A 24,949-nucleotide genomic window follows, 5' to 3' on the forward strand; every position below is an offset into this window, starting at 1 on the left:
TTTTGACTGGAGTTACAGTTTCAGCACACCCACACAAAGGAAGTCGAGTCACAAGATTTAATTACTTCCAGATCCCAGAAGCAAGGGGGCTCGGTGAGCTGGGGGAAGGGCAGTCCTCTGTTCCAGGTTGAATGAGCAGGAGAGAGAGCAACTATCACTTACAGGGTGGTTGGGGCAGAGGTCACTTAACTTTTTGGTGGGCTTAACTCTAAGTGATTATTTTAAAAGGTGCCCTGGGGAAAAGCAAAGGAGGAAGTGATGGCAGGAATCCTAAAGTTGCATTCTTATCTCAATGGTGAGACTCTGGGTGTGAGTATGGTTATCATACTTTGAAATGCCGAGGCAGCAGCTCAGAAAAAAGAGTTGTTTGTCTCATCGCACCCCACCCCACTAATTTTGTGCCTCTTCTTCCTCTCCTCTTTCGGATCACGCTTTTACTGTTCCCAGTGGTGGCCATCCTATCTTGGAGGCCTGTCCCTTACTATCCGTCCCCCCTCACCCCCCAAATAGTACTGTTGCTGTGACCACTGGCATGACAACTTCATGCCACTGGATTGTCTTTGGCCTTCAGCCAGTATGAGATTAAGATTTCAGAGGAAAGAGCAGCAAGCACATTGGAAGGCAGCTGAGGGCCTCTGAGGACGGTGCGTTGGGGGGCAGGCAGAAGGGAGGTTGGACTCTGGATGCCTCATGCATTAGAGATGGTTAAGTGGTGGGCACCGGAGGCCCCGCCCATTGAGGAGAGAGACGTAAGACTTGCCTCTTCGTTTGCCAGTGCGTGTGTGTTTGAGATGAAAACGCAACAGCAAATGAGACTGGAGGACCCTGCTGACAGTAATGATGATTACAGCTGTTAAAGCAGTCAAGCTGGAAAAAAGGCCAAAAAAATTGGTTTAACAGTGCATATAGAATACCAGCCTCAGTTACTCATATGAACTGCCTATTATTTATAATGACTATCATTTTAGCAATCATGCATACCATTAAGTGCATCAGATTTATTTGTGTGAATTTTATTTGATTACAGTGGTAGATTCAGTCTTTGTCAGCTAAGCTGGTACTTATATTGATCAGTCTTATGCTGTGACCTCCCCTTTCTCTTTGAGTTCATACGTTACTCTTTCCTTTTAGGTGAGCCTCATCTTTCTAAGATTAGCTACTTTGCATATCTTACCACCCCAAAGGCAGGGTAAAAGGCCACAGACGTAGTCAGGAGAACTGGCAGACGTTAGAAGGTTGCACTTTTTTCCCCCCAGCTTACCCTTTGAAATGTAGACATTTGTATTTTATTTTATTTTTAAATTTTTTTCAAAGTTTATTTATTTTGAGAGAGAGACAGCATGAGTGGGGAGGGGCAGAGAGAGAGAGAGAGAATCCCAAGCAGGCTCTGCACTGTCAGCACAGAGCCCGATGCCGAGGCTCGAACTCACAAAACCGCTAGATCAGACCTGAGCCAAAACCAAGAGTCAAATGCTTAACCGGCTGAGCCGCCCAGACGCCTGGCATCTGGTTTTTACAATGCTTCTCGCTGGCATGCCTGAGTGTTTAATGGAAGCTGCTGATACTCCTGCCTAGTTAGGAGGAAGGGAGGGAGGGGAAGAGACGCAGTTGTGAAACCTTAGGATACAGAACGACAGGAGGAAAGGAGAGGGCTCTCTCAAAGAGGAATTGAAGGTTTTCTATGTGGAGTCATGGCCAGTCAGGCTCAGACGACCTGAAATGGGAAACCTCATTTGTTGGTATGTATTTTATGAGATGAAGAGGTTAGACCTAACTTAGTTCTGTTAGTTCTCAGTTCTGTTTCCGACTGAGTTAATGGAAGTGACTTTCCACCGGAGTCATTTGTCATTTCAGTGGTACACAACAGAAAAGCTAGTAGTAAAAACACCTCCAGTAATATATTTGTTAACTCAGAAAGTGAGTGCCTGGTAGGCCAGGAATATCTTAAAAGCCTGTAGTTTTCCAGTTTTGCAAATCAAGGGGGTACTGGGTAGGTGCTAAAAATATAAATTGCTTAAGTTGTGTTTGCAAATTCTCTCTCTTAAGAAATGTCAGTAGAAGACAGTAGGAACAGCTAACGTATATTGAGTGTGTACCTTTGTGGTTGATGCTGTTGCTTGATCCTTCTCATGGCACTGTTTCATCTAGTGGACACAACCACACGGGGTGGCAGGTGTTACCATCTGCTTTTGCAAAGAAGGAGGCTGAGGCACAGAGAAGTTAAATAGTGTCCCCAGTACACAGAAGGTAGGATTTGGCGGTTTCCTGCCAATCTAACCGCTTAATTAACACTTACAGACTGTGCTCTCGTGCTACCTAGGTTGACTATGTGGAAATTAAAAGTAGTTTTAAAATATGTGACTAAATTGTCAAATTACAATAATAAGCTAATCTGTAATGATGTGCAAACGTTTCCCAAAGAATATTAACAATATTTGCTGTATTAAACAATTTGATTTCTCTTATCTTTGGCTGATTTACCAAAGATAGTGGAGTGATTTTATAATTTATCATCCAAACTAAAACTGAAAGGGAATGATACTAACAGTTATGTGGTGATAACAGGAATAAACTGTACTGTCCTGGCAACTAAGTTATGCCATCAGCCCTACCGATTGTTGTTTGTCTTGCTTCGTATTAAAACAATTCTTCACGTGTTTGACCTTCTAGGGGGATTCCTCAATGTCAATGTAAGTGAAATCAGTTTTGATGAAATTCATCAACTCTTCTCCAAGGATTTAGATATTGAGCCAGGAGGTCACTGGAGGCCTAAAGACTGTAAACCCAGATGGAAGGTGAGGTAAATTTTTTCATAAGTAATATAATTGTTACTGTGCATTTGAGGAAAAGTGTGCTTGATTCAGAATATATAGTGAAATATATTTGTCTTGAAAATGTAAGGCAACAGAATTTTTGTATTTAATGTATAGGTATTGACAGTTCAGATAGGATTTAATAGTGTTGCCTGGGAAGGCTGTAACCACACCTCTGCGTATATACAAAAATATGTGCTCGTGCGTTGTCTCTTGGAGATCCTGGTAGTAAATGCCTCATTTGAGATTGGCTTGGAAAACAGATTTTTTTGTCACCATTCTGTTTGGAATGGGCAGAGGCTCTGACTTTTCTGCCTCCTGCTGCTGTCCGCAATGCTCATTGTCACCTGTAGGCATGGCCCTACCGAGTCCTGGAACTGTGACTTCCAGTTGGGTCTCACACTGGGGTGTTCTTAGAGTCTCAGCATCCTCAAGAGGCTGCTTGCAGATCACAGTGGGACACAAAAAGGAGAACTTTGGGTTCTTCACCTGTTTCAGAAGGCAGAGCACAAGCTTTTTATCTTTTTGACTTGTCAGACTTCTACTTAATGTTTTGTTTGAAAAACTCTAAGGGAATGGTCTGCCTCTGCGGTTTAAAATCAGTTGTAAACCCTGATTTAAACCAGAGTTGCTCACAGTACTGTGAAATTCGCGAGTGGGTGCATATATATATATATATATATATATATATATATATATATATATGTTCCTGTAAGGTGGTTATGTTTGAGTAGGAAATAGCATTTACAGAATTCAGGTGAAAACTACAGAGGATTGAATCAATAGTTATATCCTGGAGGATTGTGATATAGCCTTAATTTGGGAAAAGTTTTCAGTTCCTCTTTTGAATATTAGTATTTTGCTAAAATATTTGTCTTTTGGTACAAAGAAAAATCACTGCTGTGAAGGAGAATGTAGATAAAAGTGCTCTGACTTAATTGGCCTTGAACTCTTTGTGTTGGGGAAGTGTGTTATTTCTATCTGCATCCCTAACACCAGATAACACTATATTATCTTGTCTAAGGTAAGCACTAAACCCAGTTTTGCTGAATTGAGGTTACAAGACAAATAAATGTCTTGTTACATTTTTTTTTAAGTTTATTTATTTATTTTGGAAGAGAGAGCATGAGCAGGGGAAGGGCAGAGAGGGAGAGGGAGAGAGAGCCTTGCTCTAAATTATTAAATAAATGTTAGGGTGGTGTTTTTTTGTTTGCCTCAAAGAAGTTGTGAAACTACTTAAATGGATTCCAGTACAAATTTTGGCAAATCATTTATTTTACAGTTGTCTGGTCAGACTCCGTTAATAAATGAATCTTCATATTTCATGATTGATTTTTCTCACATTTGTATACAAAATAGGACCTAATTTGCACAATTCTACTTTTAAAACAAATCCTGGGCAAATAAATTATTTTTCTTGGGTGATGAGTATGTTGAATGCTAATAAGAGAAAAAAACATCATTAATCTCAACAGCTGTGGGGTAGCGTAGAGGTTGGTCTTCTGACGTGTTTAGGTGGGGTACAGCATACTGCTTAGATGTGCATTGTGCGCTGTGGTAGAGTAATTTGGGATTGGGAACATTAAGTGTTCTTGTTCTTCCTTCATTGGTCTATATCAGACATTGGATTTTAAATTTTATGGTTTGCTTTCTTCTTCTCACTTTCCGGGAGAAAGGTATATCACACACAAGTAGTTCTATTTAAAGATTTTAGTAGACTATAAACTCCGTGTGAATGACTAGGTAACAATATTGAAAGTGGAGTTCCCAAGAGCAAGCTAATTCAAGGATCTAAAAATAAGCTTATTTTATTTAGGAACCGTATGGTAATGCTGTTGTTATTTCAACTTGATGCAAACCCTTCTCAGAATACAGTTTCTGGTTCTGAGCTATGCAGCTAAAAGTATGAGAAGAAATTTGGACATGATTCAGAGGTGACTGGTACTTGCCGTGTTTAACTAATTAAGGACATTCCCCTTCTCTCCCTGCCCCCAACCTGTTTACATTCTAATGATGTCCCATTCTAATCTTGGAACAGAGTAGAGAGAGAGGGAAAGAAGGAATTACTAGATTTATGTTAAACGTCTGCTACCAACTTGATTCTTAATATTTGAGGTTCTTTTTCTTTAAAAAAAAAAAACAACTAAGTTCATTAATGGCCAATTAATTGGAACTGAGATCTTTGAAACCGAGTGATTTCAGCAATTCTCAGGTGTTTTGAACACTACCGGTTCCCGTGGAAAACGGGTTGGAGCACAGATTGGAGGCCTTATACAGGCAAGCTTATTTCTAAAGGGGTTTGGAAGAGGAAGATGATAATGCTTTTCTGGACATTAAAAGGTGAAGTGTTTACCTGTGACCTTGCTTTTCCATGCAGGGGTCAGGTGGAGGTCTGAACTGGAGGTCTAAAGCCTAAAGGCTTAAAGAAGTAGGCAGCTGCCTGCTGTGGGTGTCTGCTCAGAGGCAGGGTTCCATATCTAGTCCTCAAAGATGAGTCTTAGCATCTATTTCAGAACTACCCAGGGTGTTTGGTAAAAGTGAATATTCTTTTTTTTTTTTTTTTAATTTTTTTTTTCAACGTTTTTATTTATTTTTGGGACAGAGAGAGACAGAGCATGAACGGGGGAGGGGCAGAGAGAGAGGGAGACACAGAATCGGAAACAGGCTCCAGGCTCTGAGCCATCAGCCCAGAGCCCGACGCGGGGCTCGAACTCCCGGACCGCGAGATCGTGACCTGGCTGAAGTCGGACGCTTAACTGACTGCGCCACCCAGGCGCCCCTAAAAGTGAATATTCTTGAACTTAGTCCTCAGACATTCTGATTTTATTGGTGGAAAGGGACAAGAATCTGCATTTTTTTTTTTTTTTTTTTTATCAAGTGCCTCCTGTTTGAGAAGCTCCCGCAGACACTGGAAATGGGGAGGATGAGGACGATGGACCAGAAACCACTGACGAAGAGAGAGCACAGCAACTTCTACTGTGTTCCGTCTTCGTCAGTGGCACAGAGCTACCGCACCCCTCAAGTAGGCAAGTTTGCAGCCGGGTCGTCTAGGGACACTGTAGCCGGTGGTGTGCCTGAAGTTTGAAAGTAGGACAAAAACTTAGTGGGGAAAATGTATGTAGTAAACACTTTTCTTGCTAATCTCATGGTGAGTATAAGAGCACATAAGCAAGCAAGAAATGTAGGTGCATAAATTCAGTAAGATTAGTGGCTTAAAGTGGGAGCAAACTGAATGGGATAATTTTGCTTGAACAAGAGGTGGCGAGGAGGGATTGGTGAAGATGAAGTGCTGTTTTGCAGAAGATAACGACCAGATGTTGTCTGTCTCTACTGGAGATGCATCAATGGGAGAGTGGCTCGCACAGCAAATTAGGGCACATGTGAGAAATGTCCTGAAGCAAAGGTTATTAAACCTTAAATATATTATTGCAGAACCCTGAGATCTTCGTTTTCTAGACAATAATTTGTAAACTGTTGAGAATGTCATTCCACCGCCACAAGAAGGGACATGCCAAATGAATTTTTAAGATACTGTTTTGCTTTATTTTAATAAAAACTTTGCTTTAGGCATGTTCAAAATATTTGATAATGGTCTCATTAAAATGTGGCCATTTATTTGCTATTAAGACAACAGTTTAGCTTATTTTGAATTTGCCAAGACACTGGTAGTTTTTTTCTTTTATAATATTCTCAGTTTCCTTGTAAGGTTAAGAAAAAAACCCACAAGTCTTGATATTTTAAATGCTTCATTGAACAAATTGCTGATTTAGAGGCTACGACCTTGTCTATTCTTATATGTTCAACCCATCACTCAGCATAATTGTATTTAATTAATGTGGACCATCTTTAATGTGGACTCGGCAGCTACTTAATAGCTTCTTCCTTTAAATATCTTCCTTTAAATAATTCGCCTTAACTGCTTTTGTAGCCCATTTACATTGTCACAGGCGGCTGCCTTGTGGCCAAATTCAGAATGAGGAAGGGCAAGCTTGACCCTTACTTCTGCAGAAGTTACCACACTGTTCACATCTGGTAAAGCCAGTGGTAGGGGTTTGTTCTTGCCATCTGACTTCTTCCCCTTCTTTTACTTTTCATAGTCGTTTGCTCTCCTAAGAGTGGACGTAGGGGTCCTTAGCTGCCTTAGGAGTTGTGTTGCTTTGGGAGTTCTGTGACTATGCCAGCAATGAATACTGGACACCCACCAGCAGGTCCCCAGTCAGTGGGATGTGTGTAGAATGAGCAGTGGCCGCCATGTTGGGGGTGGGCAGACTCTTGGATGTGAGTTAGCCTTGCTCCGGCAACCTTGTGGTCCTTACATTCAAGAGGTACCTTACGGGTGAACCAGAAGGGAATGGGATTAAAAGTGCGGCTGGCAGAGAGGCACCAGAACCTCTTTAGTTCTTACAACTCACTGAAAATAAAATAGTGCACACATGAAAATATCAGTGTCATAGCAGCCCTTGTCTCTTTTTTCTCTTTTTCTGCTGTCTCATCAGCATTTAGGGAAAACTAGTGGTGGTGATTCTAGTTTAGACATCTTCAGTTTTGCTAAACTATCTTTTGTGGGTTTTTTAAAATGAAACTATTTTAATAATTTAAAAATTTCTCTATTTATCCTGGTAATGTAAAATACATTAGTAAATGTTACTATTTTCTGTTGACTGTGTCTAACGTCATGACCTGATTTTACAAATAGGACCAGGTCCTGAACCTATGCCTTCTCAATTATTTACATTTATTCATTCAGTAGTAAAAATTATTTGGTACAGGTGAAATTTTAGTAAATCCCAGATATAATGTTCCTACAAAGTTTTCTCTTATAACCAGTTTAAACTGTATTTTAAAATCCAGAATATAAAGTGACACATAGATACTGTAATTAGATATATTTTGACTGTTATGTTCTTTGAAAATCTAATGATTTGGGGATTTATAATCTGCACAAAACATTTGTTTTTATTTCAATTTGCATTAGAAAATTCACAATTATAATAAAGCCAGTTTAGCTAAGAAAAGCAATGTTTAGAAAACATTTCATCATTTTCAAGGACAAAGTCTAAATTGTAGGGTAATTTAGCTTGTATGACAAATCTTGGATCCAAGAAATAGAGGATTTGAGTAAGTGGTGGTTAATAATTATTCATTTATTCCTATTTTATATATAGATGGTGTTTTTTAGTCTTGCTTTTAAGAGCCCCAATAATTTTTCTTTCCCACCAGGAGAAACATCGATTTACTGAAAAACTACTTAATTTCCATATATTTGTTTTTTCTTTTGTTCTTTACATTAGGTAAAAAAAAAAAAAAAAAAAACACACATTTCTTTGGACGAATTTCTTTGTTTTCTACTGCTTACATTACTTTTTCTTTGTTAAGCTTAACATTTTAATGTAATTTTACTATCAATTTCATTTTAAACTCAGTATTATCCTACCACTGAAAAACATAAAATGTATCAAAAATTTAATTTTACATTTTGATTAAATGAAAAATAATAACTAATATTATTATGAAACTTCTATGATATATCTGTTATATTTCTCAAAAATAACTCTAGGCTGAATAAGCCATGTGTAAGATAGTAGATATTCAAGTGGAATGTCTTTTAAATTCAATTTTAAAATCATGAATTTATTATTTATGATCTAATTTAAAACCTAGTAGTTACTCTTGACACATCCCTTCCCCACCCTCCTTATATCCAATCCATAAACCAGTCCTGTTAATTCACTTCTCACATGTTCCAAAAATTCATGTACCTCTCTTCTTCTCCACCCTCACCTCAGTTCAAGCTTCCATTACCTCTTAGCTTAACCAGCTCGCTGAATCGATTTTTGGCTTTCTCCAGTCTACTCTCCACAGTAGTCTTTGCCGTCCCCAAACCTGATTTTATCAGGCCTTTGAAGTCTTTCTAGGACTTCCATGGTGACCATACGATAAATAAATATCACAATGTAAGGAATGGCCCTCAGAACCCACTTACACCTTCCAGGTTCACAAGACTGGAAATGGAACAAAGGCAAAGGCCAGGTCTGTTTTTTCTCACTGTTGGATCTCTAGTGAGAAAATCTATGAGGGTTTGACTTTAAAATTTTCAGAAATTTTTAAGGATCAGTTTTTATCTTTACCTCCAGGGCTTGCTGTGCAATATTTATGTACATATGTGACTATTTTGTTTTTAAAGGTGGCAGTTCTCATTCCTTTCCGGAATCGCCATGAACATCTCCCAATTTTTTTCTTGCATCTGATTCCAATGCTCCAGAAGCAGAGGCTGGAATTTGCCTTTTATGTCATTGAACAGGTGAGAATATTTTTCAGAATGGTAAGTATAGTGGAACTTGAACTCTTCGATACGGTGGGATTAAAAATGTTTAGTTTAGGGTGAATCTTTGGTTTTATATTTTGGTAAAATCTCATTTGGGATTAAGCGTATTATATGTGCCACATTTTGTTAATCCATTTATCAGTTGATATGCTCCTATCATTTTTAATCATCATGTCTTACCTATTAAGGTGAAATGTTGTTCTTGAATTATTTTTCATATTATCAGCTAATTTTTTCTCCATAAATATTCTTCATGTCTCAGTATTCCATATATACAATTTCTTTCAGTCTTATTTGAACCCTTTGGAGATATTTGCCATACTTTTGTTTTTTTCCATTCCTGTTATTACCTAGTTTTATATTAAGGTATCATCTTGGATTTCTTTTTTTATTTATTTATTTTTTTTTTTTTTTAATTTTTTTTTTCAACGTTTATTTATTTTTGGGACAGAGAGAGACAGAGCATGAACGGGGGAGGGGCAGAGAGAGGGAGACACAGAATCTGAAACAGGCTCCAGGCTCTGAGCCATCAGCCCAGAGCCTGACGCGGGGCTCGAACTCACGGACCGTGAGATCGTGACCTGGCTGAAGTCGGACGCTTAACCGACTGCGCCACCCAGGCGCCCCATCATCTTGGATTTCTTAACTTATCTTTCCCCCACCCCACCTCCCAAACACTAGGGCATTTGCTGAATTTTATCAGTGATTTCTATGTAGCATTTCTAACATGTGTATTTTGTTTGTATTTCAAATATATTGTAATTTGGCTACTTTGGGCTTGATATTGATAACCTCATTTTATCCTGATACTCCTTCTTTTTACTCACACTAAACCTGACTAAAAATGTATTTCCTTATTTATCAGTAGACATAAAGTGACCTAGCTTATGTTATTAGATGCTTATGGGTATTTCGTGTGGAAAATATTCAAGTTTTGTTCCTAAGATTATTATATTTAGTATGTTTTTCCAGCTCCTTTGTGGCTTATTTTACATCTGTTCTTAGCTTTTTGCCTCTATTTTTACCCCTGTGAATGCTTGCTATTTATTAGAATTTACACTTCCCTGTATGTAAATTACCCCTGTCAGGTTTGTTCCTGTGCATATGATGATGCATATAGTACATCTATGTACTTTTTAATGTAACAACCTGTACTATGAAAATGGATTTTTTTTTTTTACCTGATAACAAATCACAATTTCTAGCTACTTTCAGGATAGCCATAAGTAAAAACTTCTAGGTCAGTTTTACCAACTGCTAGTTTCCTTTATTGAAATTTCAGTCTCCTTAATGTGTTGGGAGGTGAGATGTCTGCATCCGTGTTTTCATGGTCTTCCACTCTCCCAGCTGAGCTATCGAAGAGGGCACAGTGTCAGTGTTTGTAAAGGGATATTCTTCCGAGAGTTCAGAACCACTGAATTATTTTGTGTGTGTGATAGAGCAATCTTTGCAAAGCAGCTAAGATCCATATTTTATAAACTTCTTAAGTCTAAGTCTCAGCCTTGATCGATATTAATTCAGGCCCATGTAGTTGATAGTGGGTGGTTTTGAGGTAGTAACATCTTTACCACATATGAAATAGAAGAGTGGCTTTTCTGCTGGACTGGTGCCCAGAAGTGCTAAGCAATTGAAGTTCGGCTCAGAACTTCAGTTAAACGTGGGAGGTTATACACATATTTACCACTTCTCCTTTCCAAACACCAAAAATGAGAGTGAAAGAAAAAAAGGTTTTAAACCAGAAGGACAAAGTGATGGTCATCGAGAGATTTCAACACATTTCTGCAAGTCGGGGAGTAGATAGAGCACTGATGACTCCCTTAGCAAAGCAGGGGATGTTCGAAGCCCCGTGCTTGTTGAGGGTGATTGTGACAAGAATGGAGGCAGTCTGCTGGACAAGCTCCTGCAGGTCCCGGCGCTTGAGAGATGTCACAGACGGACCGTAGCACTGGCCAGAAAGTCACGGGATTGATTTAAAAAGTTTGATTACAAAACAGTCACATTCCCAGTTCCTCACCTTTGCTCGTGCCGCCAGGTGATTGTTGTGTCTTGTAAGAAATGAAAGTTTATCCTGTGGAGAAACCACACAAACTGTGCCAGCACAGCCAGGCTGTGGGGCCTCGAAGCAGGAGGGGTTGAGTGAGTCTGCATACGGACCCTGGGGATCCTTAGGCATTTTCTCTGTCTGGGGTTTTTGAAGCCAGCAGGGGATTCAGAAATGAATCCCCCCAGCCCCTCCAGCTGACAACAGAGCATAACTTGTGTCTTTATTAGAGAAATAGATTAGCCTCAGAAAGGAGATGCCTGATGTTGTACTTAGACATCTCCAAAGGAAAAGGCCAGCTCATCGCTTTATCATCTCCATGAAGCCCTTTCATTCATTCAACAACAGGGATACAGCAGGGAACAAACCAAGGCAAGGCCCCTCGTTCTGGTGAGGAGAGATGGGCAGTGAATCGTTCATGATGTGGCAGGTGGTGCTCGGGGCTAAAGATCAAGGCAAAGAGAGCAGTAAGGGCATGGACACGTGTTCTTTTGTATAGAGTGTTCGGGGAAGGCCTCTCGGAGGAGGTGAAGTTGGGGCAGCCCTGACTAGAATAATGGGGAGTGGATTCCAGGCAGAAATACGATCCAACAAGAGGGAGAGTAGATAATAGAGACAGTGAAGGGAACAGATAAAATCTTCAAAGAACAACAAAAGCTCATAATCAGTATCCACAGAGAATAAAGATCATGAATCTGCAAAAATAGGACATCATGAAGAATAGTCAGAATAAGGAAGTTACTGTAAAAGAAAATGTCATTATTAAAACAAAATGTAGAATGCTGGAAGATCACTAAGAAAATAACTCCTAAAATAGAACTAAAACATAAGAAGTTAAGAAGATCAATCAGGACAGAATGTCACGGGGGTAACCACTTCCAAGATGGCCCGCAGGGATTTTGCCTCTGTGTAACTGGGCCCCTGAGTGGTCTCCAGCGAATATGGGCTGACTTGCGTGGGCAACCAAGCTGCAGAAGGACAGCATGTGGCTTTTGAGGGCAGGTCATAAAAGACCTTGCTGCTTCTGCCTTGGTCTCTTGGATTACTTTCTCAGGGAAGCCAGCTACCAGGTCATGAGGACACTCGAACAGCCCTGTGGAGAGGAAACCACATCATCTTGGCAGCAGCAACTTGCCGGCTGGGGGAGTGAGCCACCTTGGAAGTGGGTCCCCCAGCTGAGGCCCAGACGTCCTGGAGCAGAGATGAGGCGCCGGTGCAGTGCCGTTGGCATTCCCTATTCACACTTGGTGGTAGACTTGCTGGGCAGAGTTCTGGAAAAATAAAGCAGAAAAAAATTGGGGAGGGACTGGGAAGAAAATGACCAAAGAAATAATACAAGAAAATTTCCCAGAAGGAAAGACATGTCTTTGGATTAAAGGGGCTCACATGTGTATGCAAATAAAATACTGACCTGCTGTGAAGCATTTTATTTCAAAATTTTAGAATACAAATTAAAAAGACAAGATATCGAGAAGGTTCTATAGGAAAAATTACCAGTGATTATGAATCTTCTTGGTAACACTGATAGCTAGAACATTGTTGAGCCATGCCTTTATAATTCTAGGGGAAATTGATTTTTTAACCTAGAAGTTTTTACCTAGCCCATACATCAATCAGGTGTGAGGGTAGACTGATGGCATTTTCAAGCATTCATTGACTATATATATAGATTTTTTTTTTCATGCACCCTTACTTAGGAAGCTGTTGAAGGGTGTGCCTTAGCAAATAGAGAAAGCCAAATCAAAACAGGGGTGATGTAGGGAACAAAGTCCTAGGATGAGAGTCACATGTTGTCAGACCAGTCCAAACTGGAGCAAGAATCAAGGGCAGCGGGAGCTGGAGTCGGGCTTGAGGGGGTGGAGAAGGAATTGATAGGTGACTTGATGTGTTTGAACTACATCAATTACTAATAAGTAGAGGACATATCTATTGAGGCTTTTGTACAGAGTAATAATAGTTACATAGAAAACTAAGAAAACAGAAGACAGTCATTAATCCCAGTTTGAAAAAGAAAGTGGAATCCTAATTCACTCAACACTCCAGAAATATTTATGCAGTCCTAATAATGCAGATACTATTGCTTTTACCAAAAATTATTATATAACTACATTGGGAAAATGGATGGAGGGGCAGTGAGCGTGGTGGTGTGAATCTTCAATGACCACGGTACGAAGTCAGTGGACGGCGTCTAAAGTTAACGAAGCAGGGAAACATCAGAACTCTTATTACCTTGCAATATGGAGAAAAGTACTAGTATAAACTACTAGAGCAGGGGAAATGCTTTACTTTTGGAAGATTAACTTATTTTTATGATAAGCTATTAAATATTATGTCCACATTTAATAAAAACAAAATTTTAAAACCTTAAAGGAAAGGAGTTTGTTCAAGCTGATGTTGATGTGCCAGTAATGACCTTATAATTTAATTCCCTTTCCTGTATGTTCTCTCCTTTTCATTGGTGAAGAAGGAAGCTGTAAAAAGTAAAGGGATTTCTGTTACCTCAAGTTAGTGTGGGCCTCGGGACTAAAAATTCATCATTTCTCACTCCTGAGGCAGCACTCTGGTGGTGACCATGTTGCGTGTCTCATTTGCTCCTGTCATTGTCCTTTTTTGCTGTCTTTGGAAATGATTTTGAGAAATATTGCTAAGGCATGGATAATTGCTCTTTAATTTTCCTCAGATGTAGAATGAAACTTTTTACTGCCGATGCACCTTAATAAAACTTTCCTCGTAAATAAAGGGGAAGTGGTTATTCTGTAAGAAGTTGGGTTCTGTGTAATAAGTTCCCATTTTCTTGTCCCTTAAAGTGCTCTTGGTCTTTATCATAAGCAAGAATAATAAAAACAGAAAGTGGTTGTTGCCTGGGAACTTTAATATACTTTTCTTAATAATAAAAGAAAATGGTTGTAATAAAGAAGTTGGGTTTCGTGTAATAAGTTCCGATTGTTTTCGTCTCTGAATATGTCTGTGTCTTTATTGTAAGCATTAACAATAGGGACTTAGCTCTCTTTGGCCTTGTTCTAGAACAGAAGGGCTACTGCATGCCGAGTCACAGTTCATTTCCTGCTTCTCTTAGACTTGACACACATGGAAAACTTCACTAAAAAATAGAACCTGTATTATTTTTCATGGCTTTTTTTCCCTCGTCATAAATGATCTATATTCTGATATACTTGGAGTAAAACAGAAAGATGAATTACATCATTCTGTAAATCTGGTGATCTGACAGTACACTAGATAACAACAGTGTTTTCTTCTCTGAACCAAAGCACGAAAGAACATAGTATATCTGCATATTTGAAGATCCTGAAAAATTTCATTTTATGTAGTTGATTTGGATGTATTTACAATTATTATCTCACCCTGAATCAACAAGTTAGAAAAAAGCCAGATGACAAAGGCTGACCGTATTTGTGTTTTTCTCTGCAAAGACCGGCACACAGCCTTTTAACCGTGCGATGCTCTTCAATGTGGGCTTCAAAGAGGCCATGAAAGACAGTGTCTGGGACTGCGTAATCTTCCACGATGTGGATCATCTACCCGAAAATGACCGAAACTATTACGGTTGTGGAGAAATGCCGCGTCATTTTGCAGCAAAGCTGGATAAATACATGTATATGTGAGTAATACGCAGCCCTCCTGATGCCATACAGTAGACTCACAAAGTCATATCATTGACGTGGGAGTTCTGTTACTGTGCCTGGATCTGAGAGGGCTCAGAAGCCTAAAGAGTGTCTTTAACTCCACTTCGTCCTCACAGGGAGCCAGGATATAGAGTCACTTGCCTGCCCTCTGGGTGCTTCCTCACTCAGAAGTTTGCATGTGGGGTGGTGGGAGAGAGAAACCTGGGTTCTACATCAAGCAAACGTGGACTTAACTTTTGGTTCCCCATTTAGCAGTGATAGGACTTGGTTAGTTTCCCATACCTCTGCTGCTGGTGTTCTTGTTTCTTGGAGTCAGCCCTTCCCTAGGGCTGTGTGAGATCACGGATGTTGGGCCTGCCCTGCGTAGGTGCACATAGCACATGACGGCTCCCTTCTGCTTCCGCTTTTCCCGTGGTTTGTTTTAGTGCAGGGAAGGCCCTTTCTCTGCAGTGTGTCATTCTCTTTCTAAGTTCTGGGTTCTTGCCTTGCCTTTAATAGTAGAAGGCAGGGTTTTTATGGTGTTTTTTTTTTTTCTCTCTCTGACTTCATGTACCTTGAAATGAAAAGTCATCGGCGCTGATAGTAACTGAAATTGACACAGAAGCATTTACGTCATCACAGTTTTCCTGGCTGATGGAAGTGGAGAGAAGACAGGCAGCCTAGAGCAGGGCAGATGGTTCCTACATCACAGTTTTGCCTGCTCCCCAACCTGCACTCTAGAGAAGGCAGACAGTCTCCTGGACATGACTAGGTTAATCAGCACTAGGATAGGAAATGAATGCCTTTTTTTTTTTTTTGCTTGTCATTATTAAAAAACCTTTTCCTTACTATTGCAGTGTCTGAACTCCAAGTCCGACATTACCATGGGCTTGGGGAAGATCATCCAGGTTCAGGATCTGGTTGTTGGAAACTCAGTTTTGGTTAGCCCAATACAGTCAAATTAGATCCAGAGTAACTGATTTTCACTAAAAAACATTATATAGATCATATAAACTAAAAATTTTAAATTGATTGTTCTTACTTGAAAACATTAACTTTTAATGTAATATGATCCTCAGATCTACCTAGACTAACCCCACGGTTAGTAGGGTATCTTGGAAGCTTGAGTAGAGATTAGAATGTAGTTTAGGGAGAATGGCAGCAGATTAAGGAATAGGCCTGATAGTGGGTAGACTTCAGGCCATGGGATGAAGCCTGATGAAGGATCTCTGCCCCTTAATGGTGCTCACACTCTGATGGCTGCTGACAGAAAAGCCCAGGCCCCCAGATTAGTGACTCTCTCTCTTTGGACAGTGTGAGGTAAATACTACTAGATTTTTTTGTTGATCTTCTGTTTCCTCTTCTTTAGTTTATTTGTTCTACCTTCATTTTATCTAATCTTTCTCCATCTGGTTATAGTACAGTTGATTATTTCCACTCAAGCAGAACAATAAGTGGAATTAACGTACTTGCCAATTTGTACATGTTGATCAATGCACAGACACACACATTTATCTATATCTGCCTCTCTGCTGATCTTCAGGTTTCTCCCAGACCACTAGCCTGGGGAAGAATAACTGACTGGTATGGGAAACACAACAGTGCCATGAATGCCTGTTGACCCTGTTGAACCCCAACCGGTGTTATAACTATGGAATCCTTACTTCCCAAGTGTGAGCCTGTGCAGTCTCCTGGGGCAGTGATTGTCTTTGGAGTCAGTATTGCTTTTATTGTCTTTGGGTGCTTTTGGTCCGTGGTGGGGCCAAGATTGCTTTCTCCTGCAACCAGTGAGTTCCATGCAGGAGCTGCTTCTCCCTTCTTCCGTGGCCGCACAAGATCTCAGCTGGCACACAGCACTTCCCTGCAGGGAATGAGGTGAGAGTCCCTCCGACAAAAAATGAGATCTGCTCTCTCCCTCTGTCTGAGGCAGCTTTGCTATAGTCCTGGCCAGATTTTCCTTATCTTGATTTACACAAGCTGTGCGTGGTCATGTTTTCCCTACTGGCCCTCCACATTTTCCCCACTGGCCCTCCCTGGCCTCTGTAGGGGCTGTGGCATGCTGCTTCCCAATAGCATTTTGGGGCCACAGGAATTTATTCAGAACTAAGTCTAAGGATGCTACCTTGAGATCAGAAAAACAATATGTAAACGAACAACTTAGTTTGACAAATTCCTTGGAATATGAGTTAAAGATAAGGAAAATAAAATCCAAATTAAAAACTACCAGGTAGTCATTTCTCAGAGAAAGGCAATTACTGTATGATCTCAGTTGTATGTGGAATCTAAAAAATAACCAAACTCACAGATACAGAGGACAGATTGGTGGTTGCCAGAAGTGGGGGGGGGAGGGGATGGGTAGGCAAAATGAATGAAGGGGGTTAAAAGACATAAACGTTCAGTTGTAGGATAAGTAAATATTTGGATGTAATGTACAGCATGGTGACTGGAGCCAATGATACTATATTGTATATTTGAAAGTTGCTACGAGAGTGGATCTTAAAAGCTCTCATCACAAGAAAATGAAGAATTTTATAACTGTGTGTGGTGATAGATAATAACTAGATTTATTGTGGTAATCATTTTCCAGTATATACATATGTGAAATCATTTTGTCATACGTCTAAAATGAGTATAAGGTGTTATATGTCTACTATATCTCAATAAAGTCATTTATATATATATATATTAGTACATTAGTACGTTATCTATATATTAGTACATTAGTACATACATATTAATATGCATTTATATATATTAGTACATTAGGCATATATTTGTAAATACCCATGAGTATTATGGTATCATATCAAGCAGGTATGATTATCATAAGAACAGACAGCTAGTCATTTCAAAATTAAATGCTAGAGTTGTCTTTATTAATTTATTTTTATCCCAGCCTCAGTAATAACACATTTATAATTAAGTTAATTTAATTTAGGACATTTTATTAGCTTAACAACATCTAACATTTCATGAACAACTATTGATGTATTTAAGCAAGTTTACTTTGGTGTGGAAATCTCATACAATTTTTGAACACTGGGTTTTGAGTCTGACAAAGTAACAATATTGAATATTAAATTTCAGTTATCACAAGTGTTTTATTTTGCATTTTACCTCACACATTTAGATGCTTCACTAGAATATAAAAATGTTTTGTTTCTTGGTGCACTTTACATTTCCCAGAATATGATTTAATCAGCACAGTTGTTTATATGGAAAATAAGAGTGTATTTTGCAAAGCACACATAAGACTGAAAACTTGATTTCATATGGCAAACTGTTTTGATTTCATTTTTAGAATGCTGTATTCTGCTTTCTTTTTAGTCTTCCATATAAAGAGTTTTTTGGTGGTGTAAGTGGACTGACAGTGGAACAATTTAAAAAGATCAATGGTTTTCCTAATGCCTTCTGGGGATGGGGAGGAGAAGATGATGACCTTTGGAATAGGTATGTTGAGGTACAAATTGCTTAATAGAGTTTTCTGTAAATTTCCTTTTATTAGTTAAATAGCACTTTGCCATTCTGAGGAAAGATTTTGTGGGGGTGGAAAATTTTTGAGGTTCCTAAATCCTATTTTGTGTTTGTCCCTTTCTTCATGAAGAATGCCTTCTGTCTTCACTTTACAGAACAAACTGATGGTGACTGGAGGGGAGGTGGGTAGGGGGTGGGTGAAGTAAGTGATAGGTATTAAGGAGGGCACTTGTGATGTGAGCACTGGGTGTTGTATGTAAGTATTGAACCACTAAATTCTACACCTGAAACTAATATTACACTGCATGCTAACTAACTGGAATTTAAATAAAAATTTGGAGGAAAAATAAAGAGTGCCTTTTGAAATTGACAACTCTGTAATGATTTCATTCTGTTGCATTTTAATTTTTTTTTTTTTTGAGAGAGAGAGAGCACAAGTGGGGAAGGGGCAGAGGGAGAGAGCAAATCCCAAGCAAGTTCCACACCCAGCGCGGAGCCTGATGTGGGGCTCAGTCTCACACCCGTGAGATCATGACCTGAGCCAAAATCAAGAGTCAACGCTTAACTGATTGAGCCACCCAGGCATCCTTCTTTTGCATTTTAACTTGAACTCACGTAATCAATTTTATGTCAGATTTTTATTCCCTGATATTTTCATTTCCATGTATTATAGAGTTCACTATGCTGGATACAATGTAACAAGACCAGAGGGAGACTTGGGGAAATACAAATCTATTCCTCATCACCATCGAGGTGAAGTCCAGTTTTTAGGACGGTAAGTTTAATATCACTTTCAGATAACAAAGTTTCAAAATTATTTAATGTATGAAAGATTTTTTAAAAAAGCATTGCACCCCACAAAAAACATCTCCAGGGAATTGTCTGTTGATATTATTTTTCTTTATCTAAAGAAAAGAGATATACATATGTATTTATGTTATATTAATGAGAAAAATCTCCTCCAGGGACTTGTCTGTTGATGTTATTTTTCTTTATATAAAGAAAAGAGATATACATATGTATTTATGTTATATTAAGAAGCCCAGGTTACCATTTATATAAAAACTGTTTCCTGGAGGCGCCTGGGTGGCTCAGTCAGTTAAACGTCCAACTTCAGCTGAAGTCATGATCTCCCGGTCTGTGGATTTGAGCCCCGTATCGAGCTCTGTGCTGACAGCTCAGAGCCTGGAGCCTGCTTCAGATTCGGTGTCTCTTTCTGTCTCTGCCCCTCTCCCGCTCACACTCTCTGTCTCTCAAAAATAAATAAACATTAAAGAAAAATAAAAATAAAAAGTGTTTCCTTAATATAAAACATATTACTTCATAAAGCGTTAACATAAAATATTTTATTTCTTAAGGATGTCTAAGTTGTAAGTGTGCAAAATAATTTTTTCAGGAGTCATTTTAAAGCTAGTAAAAATGCTAATTTAGAATGGTTTAGAATGTTTTTTTTTAAGTTTATTTATTTATTTTGAGAGAGAGAGCACAAGTGGGGGAGGGGCAAAGAGTGAGGGAGAAAGAATCCCAAGCAGCAGGCTCCCTGCTACCAGCACAGAGCCCGATGTGGGGCTCAAACCCGTGAAGCCGTGAGATCATGACCTGAGCCGAAACAAAGAGCCAGACGCTTAACTGACTGAACCACCTAGGTGCTCTGGTTTAGAAGGATTTTTAACTATGCATGAAGAATTAAAATTGTACAGAGCTTTGAGCACTGTAATTACAAGAATGACCTTGAGGATATTCATCAGCAGTTTTTTCTTTTTAAACATGTTGCCGTTATTTTTCATTTTCTTCTCTAACACTGTAGGTATAAATTACTGAGGTATTCAAAAGAGCGTCAGTACATCGATGGGTTGAACAATTTAATATATACGCCAAAAATACTGGTTGATAGGTTGTATACAAACATATCTGTAAACCTCATGCCAGAGTTAGCTCCAATTGAAGAGTATTAAAAGAAGTAGCTGTCATGGCAAAGCTAGACCACAATGCTGATCACAGACTTGGAGTGTATTCTAAATGGAGGTCAGTGAATGGACGTGTCACAGTGCCCTGATCCGTGAGAAGAGCCAGCTGTCCTTAGTGTTTACGGTGTGAGATTATATGCCATCACCCATCCTGGACTCTGAGACACTCGCCCTCGGCAAGCACTGCGGAGACTCAGTGCCGTTGCAGAAGTCTGGAAGTTAAGAGGGCCTCCCTACAAAGAGAAAATTTTTATACTAACATATATAATTTAATTCAAGAGAATGCTTTATTTCTGTTTAAACATGTTTTGTATATATGTGATGTAAATTAATGTGTTCAAATTGTTGAAAAAGATGTGTTGCAGTTTTGCATGTAATTGGTCATGCCTTTATTGGACTTTTCTAGACATTTTTATTTGCATGGAAAAAAACAATGCAAATTTATGTCACTAAACAAAGGTTAACCCTTGTGTGAAATGAAGGAACTGTCAATAATTGACAGCCAACTAATACAGTAAGTGGTTATACTAGTTTTGAGCTTTAGACCTTCAGCCTCTTGTGTGGAAGTCACAGCTTTCTTAGGGTTCTAAAGGATAAGAAGAAAGGAGTTAAACAGCTCTTCTTCCTACCAGGATTACCTGTTTTTTTCCTTGGCTTGCAATCTCATCAGATTTTGCTAAGTCACAGCCATATTGTTTATGCACATTGCATGAGTATTACCAAGAAAATCGTAAACGTTGTGATGTAACATGATATAAAGGACCTCTTTATGTTAACTGTCTTTCATGTATCTTTGGTGTAATTGTCAGGGATTTTGTGCCTCAAAAAATGTTCCCAAGGTTGTGTGTGTTTGTACACTGTATTTTTTTTTTTTAATTCATAGTGAACAGCACTTTTATTATTTCTAGTTCAGAAGAGCCAAAAAACAATTTTCATTAAAAAAAAAATCAAAATGATTTTTTTTAAAAGAATGAGCTATGGAAAACCCAGTAGTACTTATAATATACAAATGAATTATACTATTAGATAAGAAATTAAATGTTCTATTTTTATGAAGATAAATGCTTAGTAGATGAAAACAAATTTTAAGTTTAATTCTGGGACTCAGAATTTCAAGTTTTGAAGGGAACCTTTAATGCCGGCCAGTTTTATTAGAACTATATATTTTTTTCACTTTTAAGAAATTACATTTCTGGTATTCTTAAAATTGCCTCACTGAAAGCATAATTTAATAGAATTATTTTAAAATACATAATCAGTTATTTAAACGCGGTGACATTATAGGACACTGCTCTGAGAACAGGTCTTACTATCTGACATCCAGTGTATTGCTTTATTTTAAAGTTGGGTGAAGTTTTCATGGCAAACCAAACTGTATCCTTACTTTGAAAATTATCCACTGTAGTCAACCAAAGAGTCTACAAAATCTTAACATTTTCAGAAATTTAAGACAAAAAATTATGCATCTCTTGAGTATGCAAAAACAATGAAGAACAAAAGAAATCTATCTATGAGGGGTGTTGGAATAACATTTGCCTCATGGATTGTTCCCCTAAAACAGAAACAAAGTTATTTATCTCAGCTTTAAGTTTAATTGTGAAGTGTTATTTTTTTATGGCAATATTGGCAATACAAATGACCACAAACCAAATCATAAAATAATTGAATTTCTTATACTTTGAAAAAATGGATTGCTCTCCCTTTATGATACCAAACAGAATTTTCCATATTTATTTCTTAGAATTATTTCCAAAATATTTGCCTTCCTTTTTTTTTGGTGGTACTCAAAATAACAAAAAAATCGAACCTTCCAAAAAATAAGAGATTTGTTCTTAATTTGTGTATCTGTTCGTTTTGGTCTCATAGCCAACGCCGTTTGTTTAATTTGGTGAAATGCAAGACGGTTGGGAATGTTAACATTTGTAATCACTAACAAGATAGTAGGGGCATAGGAGCATAATTAATCCAATAATACTTAAATATTTTTTTAATACTTACATATTTTAATTGTGGGGAAAATTAGGGCTGTTTCTGAGTCTTCTACGTAAAACATATATTTTGCTTTTGAAAGTGAAGCTGCCCACATTTTGGAATCTTCATTTTGATACACACTCCACAGTTTCAGGAGCACTCAGTTCTACTAGTATCTGCCTTATTTTCTTAGAAGTCTAATAGTAGCAATTTTTGTTTCATGAGTGAGCCATATTACTTAGCTTTCTTCAGTTTTGAATATGCTATGTCATCCTGTGAAAATCATCTCATTAGTTTCCTTTTTGTCTTTTCCGTTTCCTTTTTGTTTTGTTTTGCTTTTTAAGCGCACACCAAAAATTGATTTTTGCCTATAAAGAATGACTTTTATGTGTTTCCGTAAGAGTGATATATACACTTTGCTCAATTATCTTTATTTTATGAAAATAAACCTATTCCATAAAAATTAACAAGTCCATTGCAAATGCAAATTCTCTGTCGTTACGTTTGGTGGATTTATTAGTGAACGTGTATTGATCGCCTGCTCTGTCAGCGTGAGGTATGTCTACAGAAAACATATTTTATTTCTGAACACATCCAATCAAGCAAGTTGAAGCCTTTCGAAAATTATGAAGATATCCTCTGATAACTTATCGGTTGTATTTCTTAGTTTCAAAGTCAAGAACCTTATGTACGTAGACATGGCACTCTTACAAGGTCCCTATGGCACTACTGGGAAAGTTACATAGTGCCTTTCAACTCCAGAGAGAAGTAATGATTAATGGATCTGTTGGTAGAAAAGAGATGGAAAAGTGTACACATGAGTATTTTTTTAAATCTACATTTAAATTTGTATTTTGCGAAAAGGTGTTCAATAAGAAAACTTCTTTACAGTGTTATGCAAACACGTGATTATGTATCAGAAACTTGCTTAGATTCCCTTTCCAACCAAAATACTGCTACCCATTTTAAAATAAAATGGAAAAATGACCAATACAAAATTCTCCTTCTTTCGGAGGCTTCCTACAAGTGAAAGCAGATTTTCTGTCATTTTATTTGGCCTTTCCTTGTATCTGTTGTATTTCTGTATGTGCTCGTTAGACAAATATTAGCACTCTGGATTTATTGCCTTGTATTTGCAAGTATGCCAACTGAGAGATCTAAAATGGCCAGTGTGGTTTATCTGAAGGAGGAAGTGTACTTAAGATCATTTTATTTATTAGATCTGAAAGGCTTCTACATAAATGCACTGAAATAAATGCTAGTAACTTCTTGTACTCTCATTTTTTTTTTTTTTTTCTTCTCATGGAAATGTTTGTACTTTTTTATCATTGTCTTTTATGAAATACAATGTTCTAAAGACTTTGTGTGACACTGTAGTTATTTTCGCTCAGGAACTTTTTGGGGGTTTTCTAGGGTTGTTGTTGTGTTAGTTTTCCTAAATTTAAGGTGAATTGTTGATAAATACCTTGGTTGCACTGGGATTGCAACAGAAGCATGAAGTGACCACAGTGTCTGCCTTTGGAACAGTTTTAGTTAAAAATAAACATTTAGTGATCTCCTCATAGCCTTTAACACAGAAAAGACACAGCGATATTTAAATATTTTTCGTCAGGGGCGCCTGGGTGGCTCGGTCAGATAAGTGTCCGACTTTGGCTCAGGTCATGATCTCATGGTCCGTGAGTTCAAGCCCCACGTTGGGCTCTGTGCTGACAGCCCAGAGCCTGGAGCCTGCTTCAGAATCTGTGTCTCCCTCTCTCTGACCCTCCCCCGTTCAGGCTCTTTCTCTATCTCAAAAATAAATAAAAGTTGGAAAAAAAAATAATAAAAAAATAAATATTTTTCGTCAGTACAGTTAGTAACCTATTGTATCAAGATTAATATTTAAAAAGTCTTTTTGAACTTTTCTTCTACCTACACAACCTGAGTAAATTAAGCTGGTGTGTTGTGGTCAGTCCCCTTCTTGTTTTTCAGGTTCTCGGGTAGTAGTGAAGAACTTTAAGGCAAATAGTTCCTAGGGACTAGATTTGTATTTGGGCCTGGATTGTGAGATCATGACTTTTCTCAACTTAAATTGTCTCTGTAATGAATTCTAAGTATTATTAATTTTTATGCCTGTATGAGCTGCCAGGATATTGCCACTGTATGTCACAAATCAAGCCAATCACTAAATCATAATCAGTTAGTCATTTAAATCATGCAGAGCCGTAAAATTGAGTTGGCTTAGTCTGCCCCAGGTTCCTATCTTTGGTATTAATGTGTCCTCTGATGAAACATGCCCACTCAGTTTAATGATCTTGTATGTATATGTTTTTGTCGTGTCTTTAAACCTAGAGATTTAAAGTTGAGATCTTCTGGACCAAAACTTTTATTTAGAGAAGGCTGTTCTTGAGGAGCATGTACTGTTTTGCTCTTAGTGTAAGTGACTTCAGAAAAGTGCTACAGGGGCACCTGAGTGGCTCAGTTGGTTGAGCGTCCGACTTCGGCTCAGGTCATGATCTCACGGTTCGTGAGTTTAAGCCCCGCATCGGGCTCTGGGCTGACAGCTCGGAGCCTGGAGCCTGTTTCAGATTCTGGGTCTCCCTGTGTCTGCCCCTCCGTTGCTTGCACCCTGTCTCTCGCATTGTCTCATAAATAAATGTTAAAAAAAATTTTTTTTAAAGAAAAGACAGTGCTACAGCACTCAAAATTATACTACAATTAAAAGAAAAAGATAAAAGTTATAAAAATAGAACCTG

At 38.4% G+C, this 24,949-nt stretch overlaps 1 protein-coding gene across 3 annotated transcripts in view; it reads left to right on the forward strand.

The window, feature by feature from the left end:
- Window positions 1–23,573, forward strand: part of B4GALT6 (beta-1,4-galactosyltransferase 6) — a 68,598-nt gene extending 45,025 nt beyond the window's left edge. For 2 of the 3 annotated variants that reach the window (XM_047087047.1, XM_047087048.1), the window contains 6 exons: window positions 2,671–2,795; window positions 8,998–9,114; window positions 14,611–14,798; window positions 18,130–18,252; window positions 18,950–19,051; window positions 20,084–23,573. In XM_047087047.1, the coding sequence (XP_046943003.1) occupies window positions 2,671–2,795; window positions 8,998–9,114; window positions 14,611–14,798; window positions 18,130–18,252; window positions 18,950–19,051; window positions 20,084–20,231 (803 nt within the window). In that variant the 3' untranslated portion in view covers window positions 20,232–23,573. The remainder of the gene's footprint in view (window positions 1–2,670; window positions 2,796–8,997; window positions 9,115–14,610; window positions 14,799–18,129; window positions 18,253–18,949; window positions 19,052–20,083) is intronic. The other variant, XM_047087049.1, reaches the window with a different exon arrangement.
- The last annotated feature ends 1,376 nt before the right edge of the window (window positions 23,574–24,949 follow it).

Source organism: Lynx rufus, unplaced genomic scaffold (assembly GCF_022079265.1).
Source record: "Lynx rufus isolate CCGP_SWC_20201006 ecotype Redwood Valley unplaced genomic scaffold, mLynRuf1.p SCAF_22, whole genome shotgun sequence".
NCBI classification, from domain to species: domain Eukaryota; kingdom Metazoa; phylum Chordata; class Mammalia; order Carnivora; family Felidae; genus Lynx; species Lynx rufus.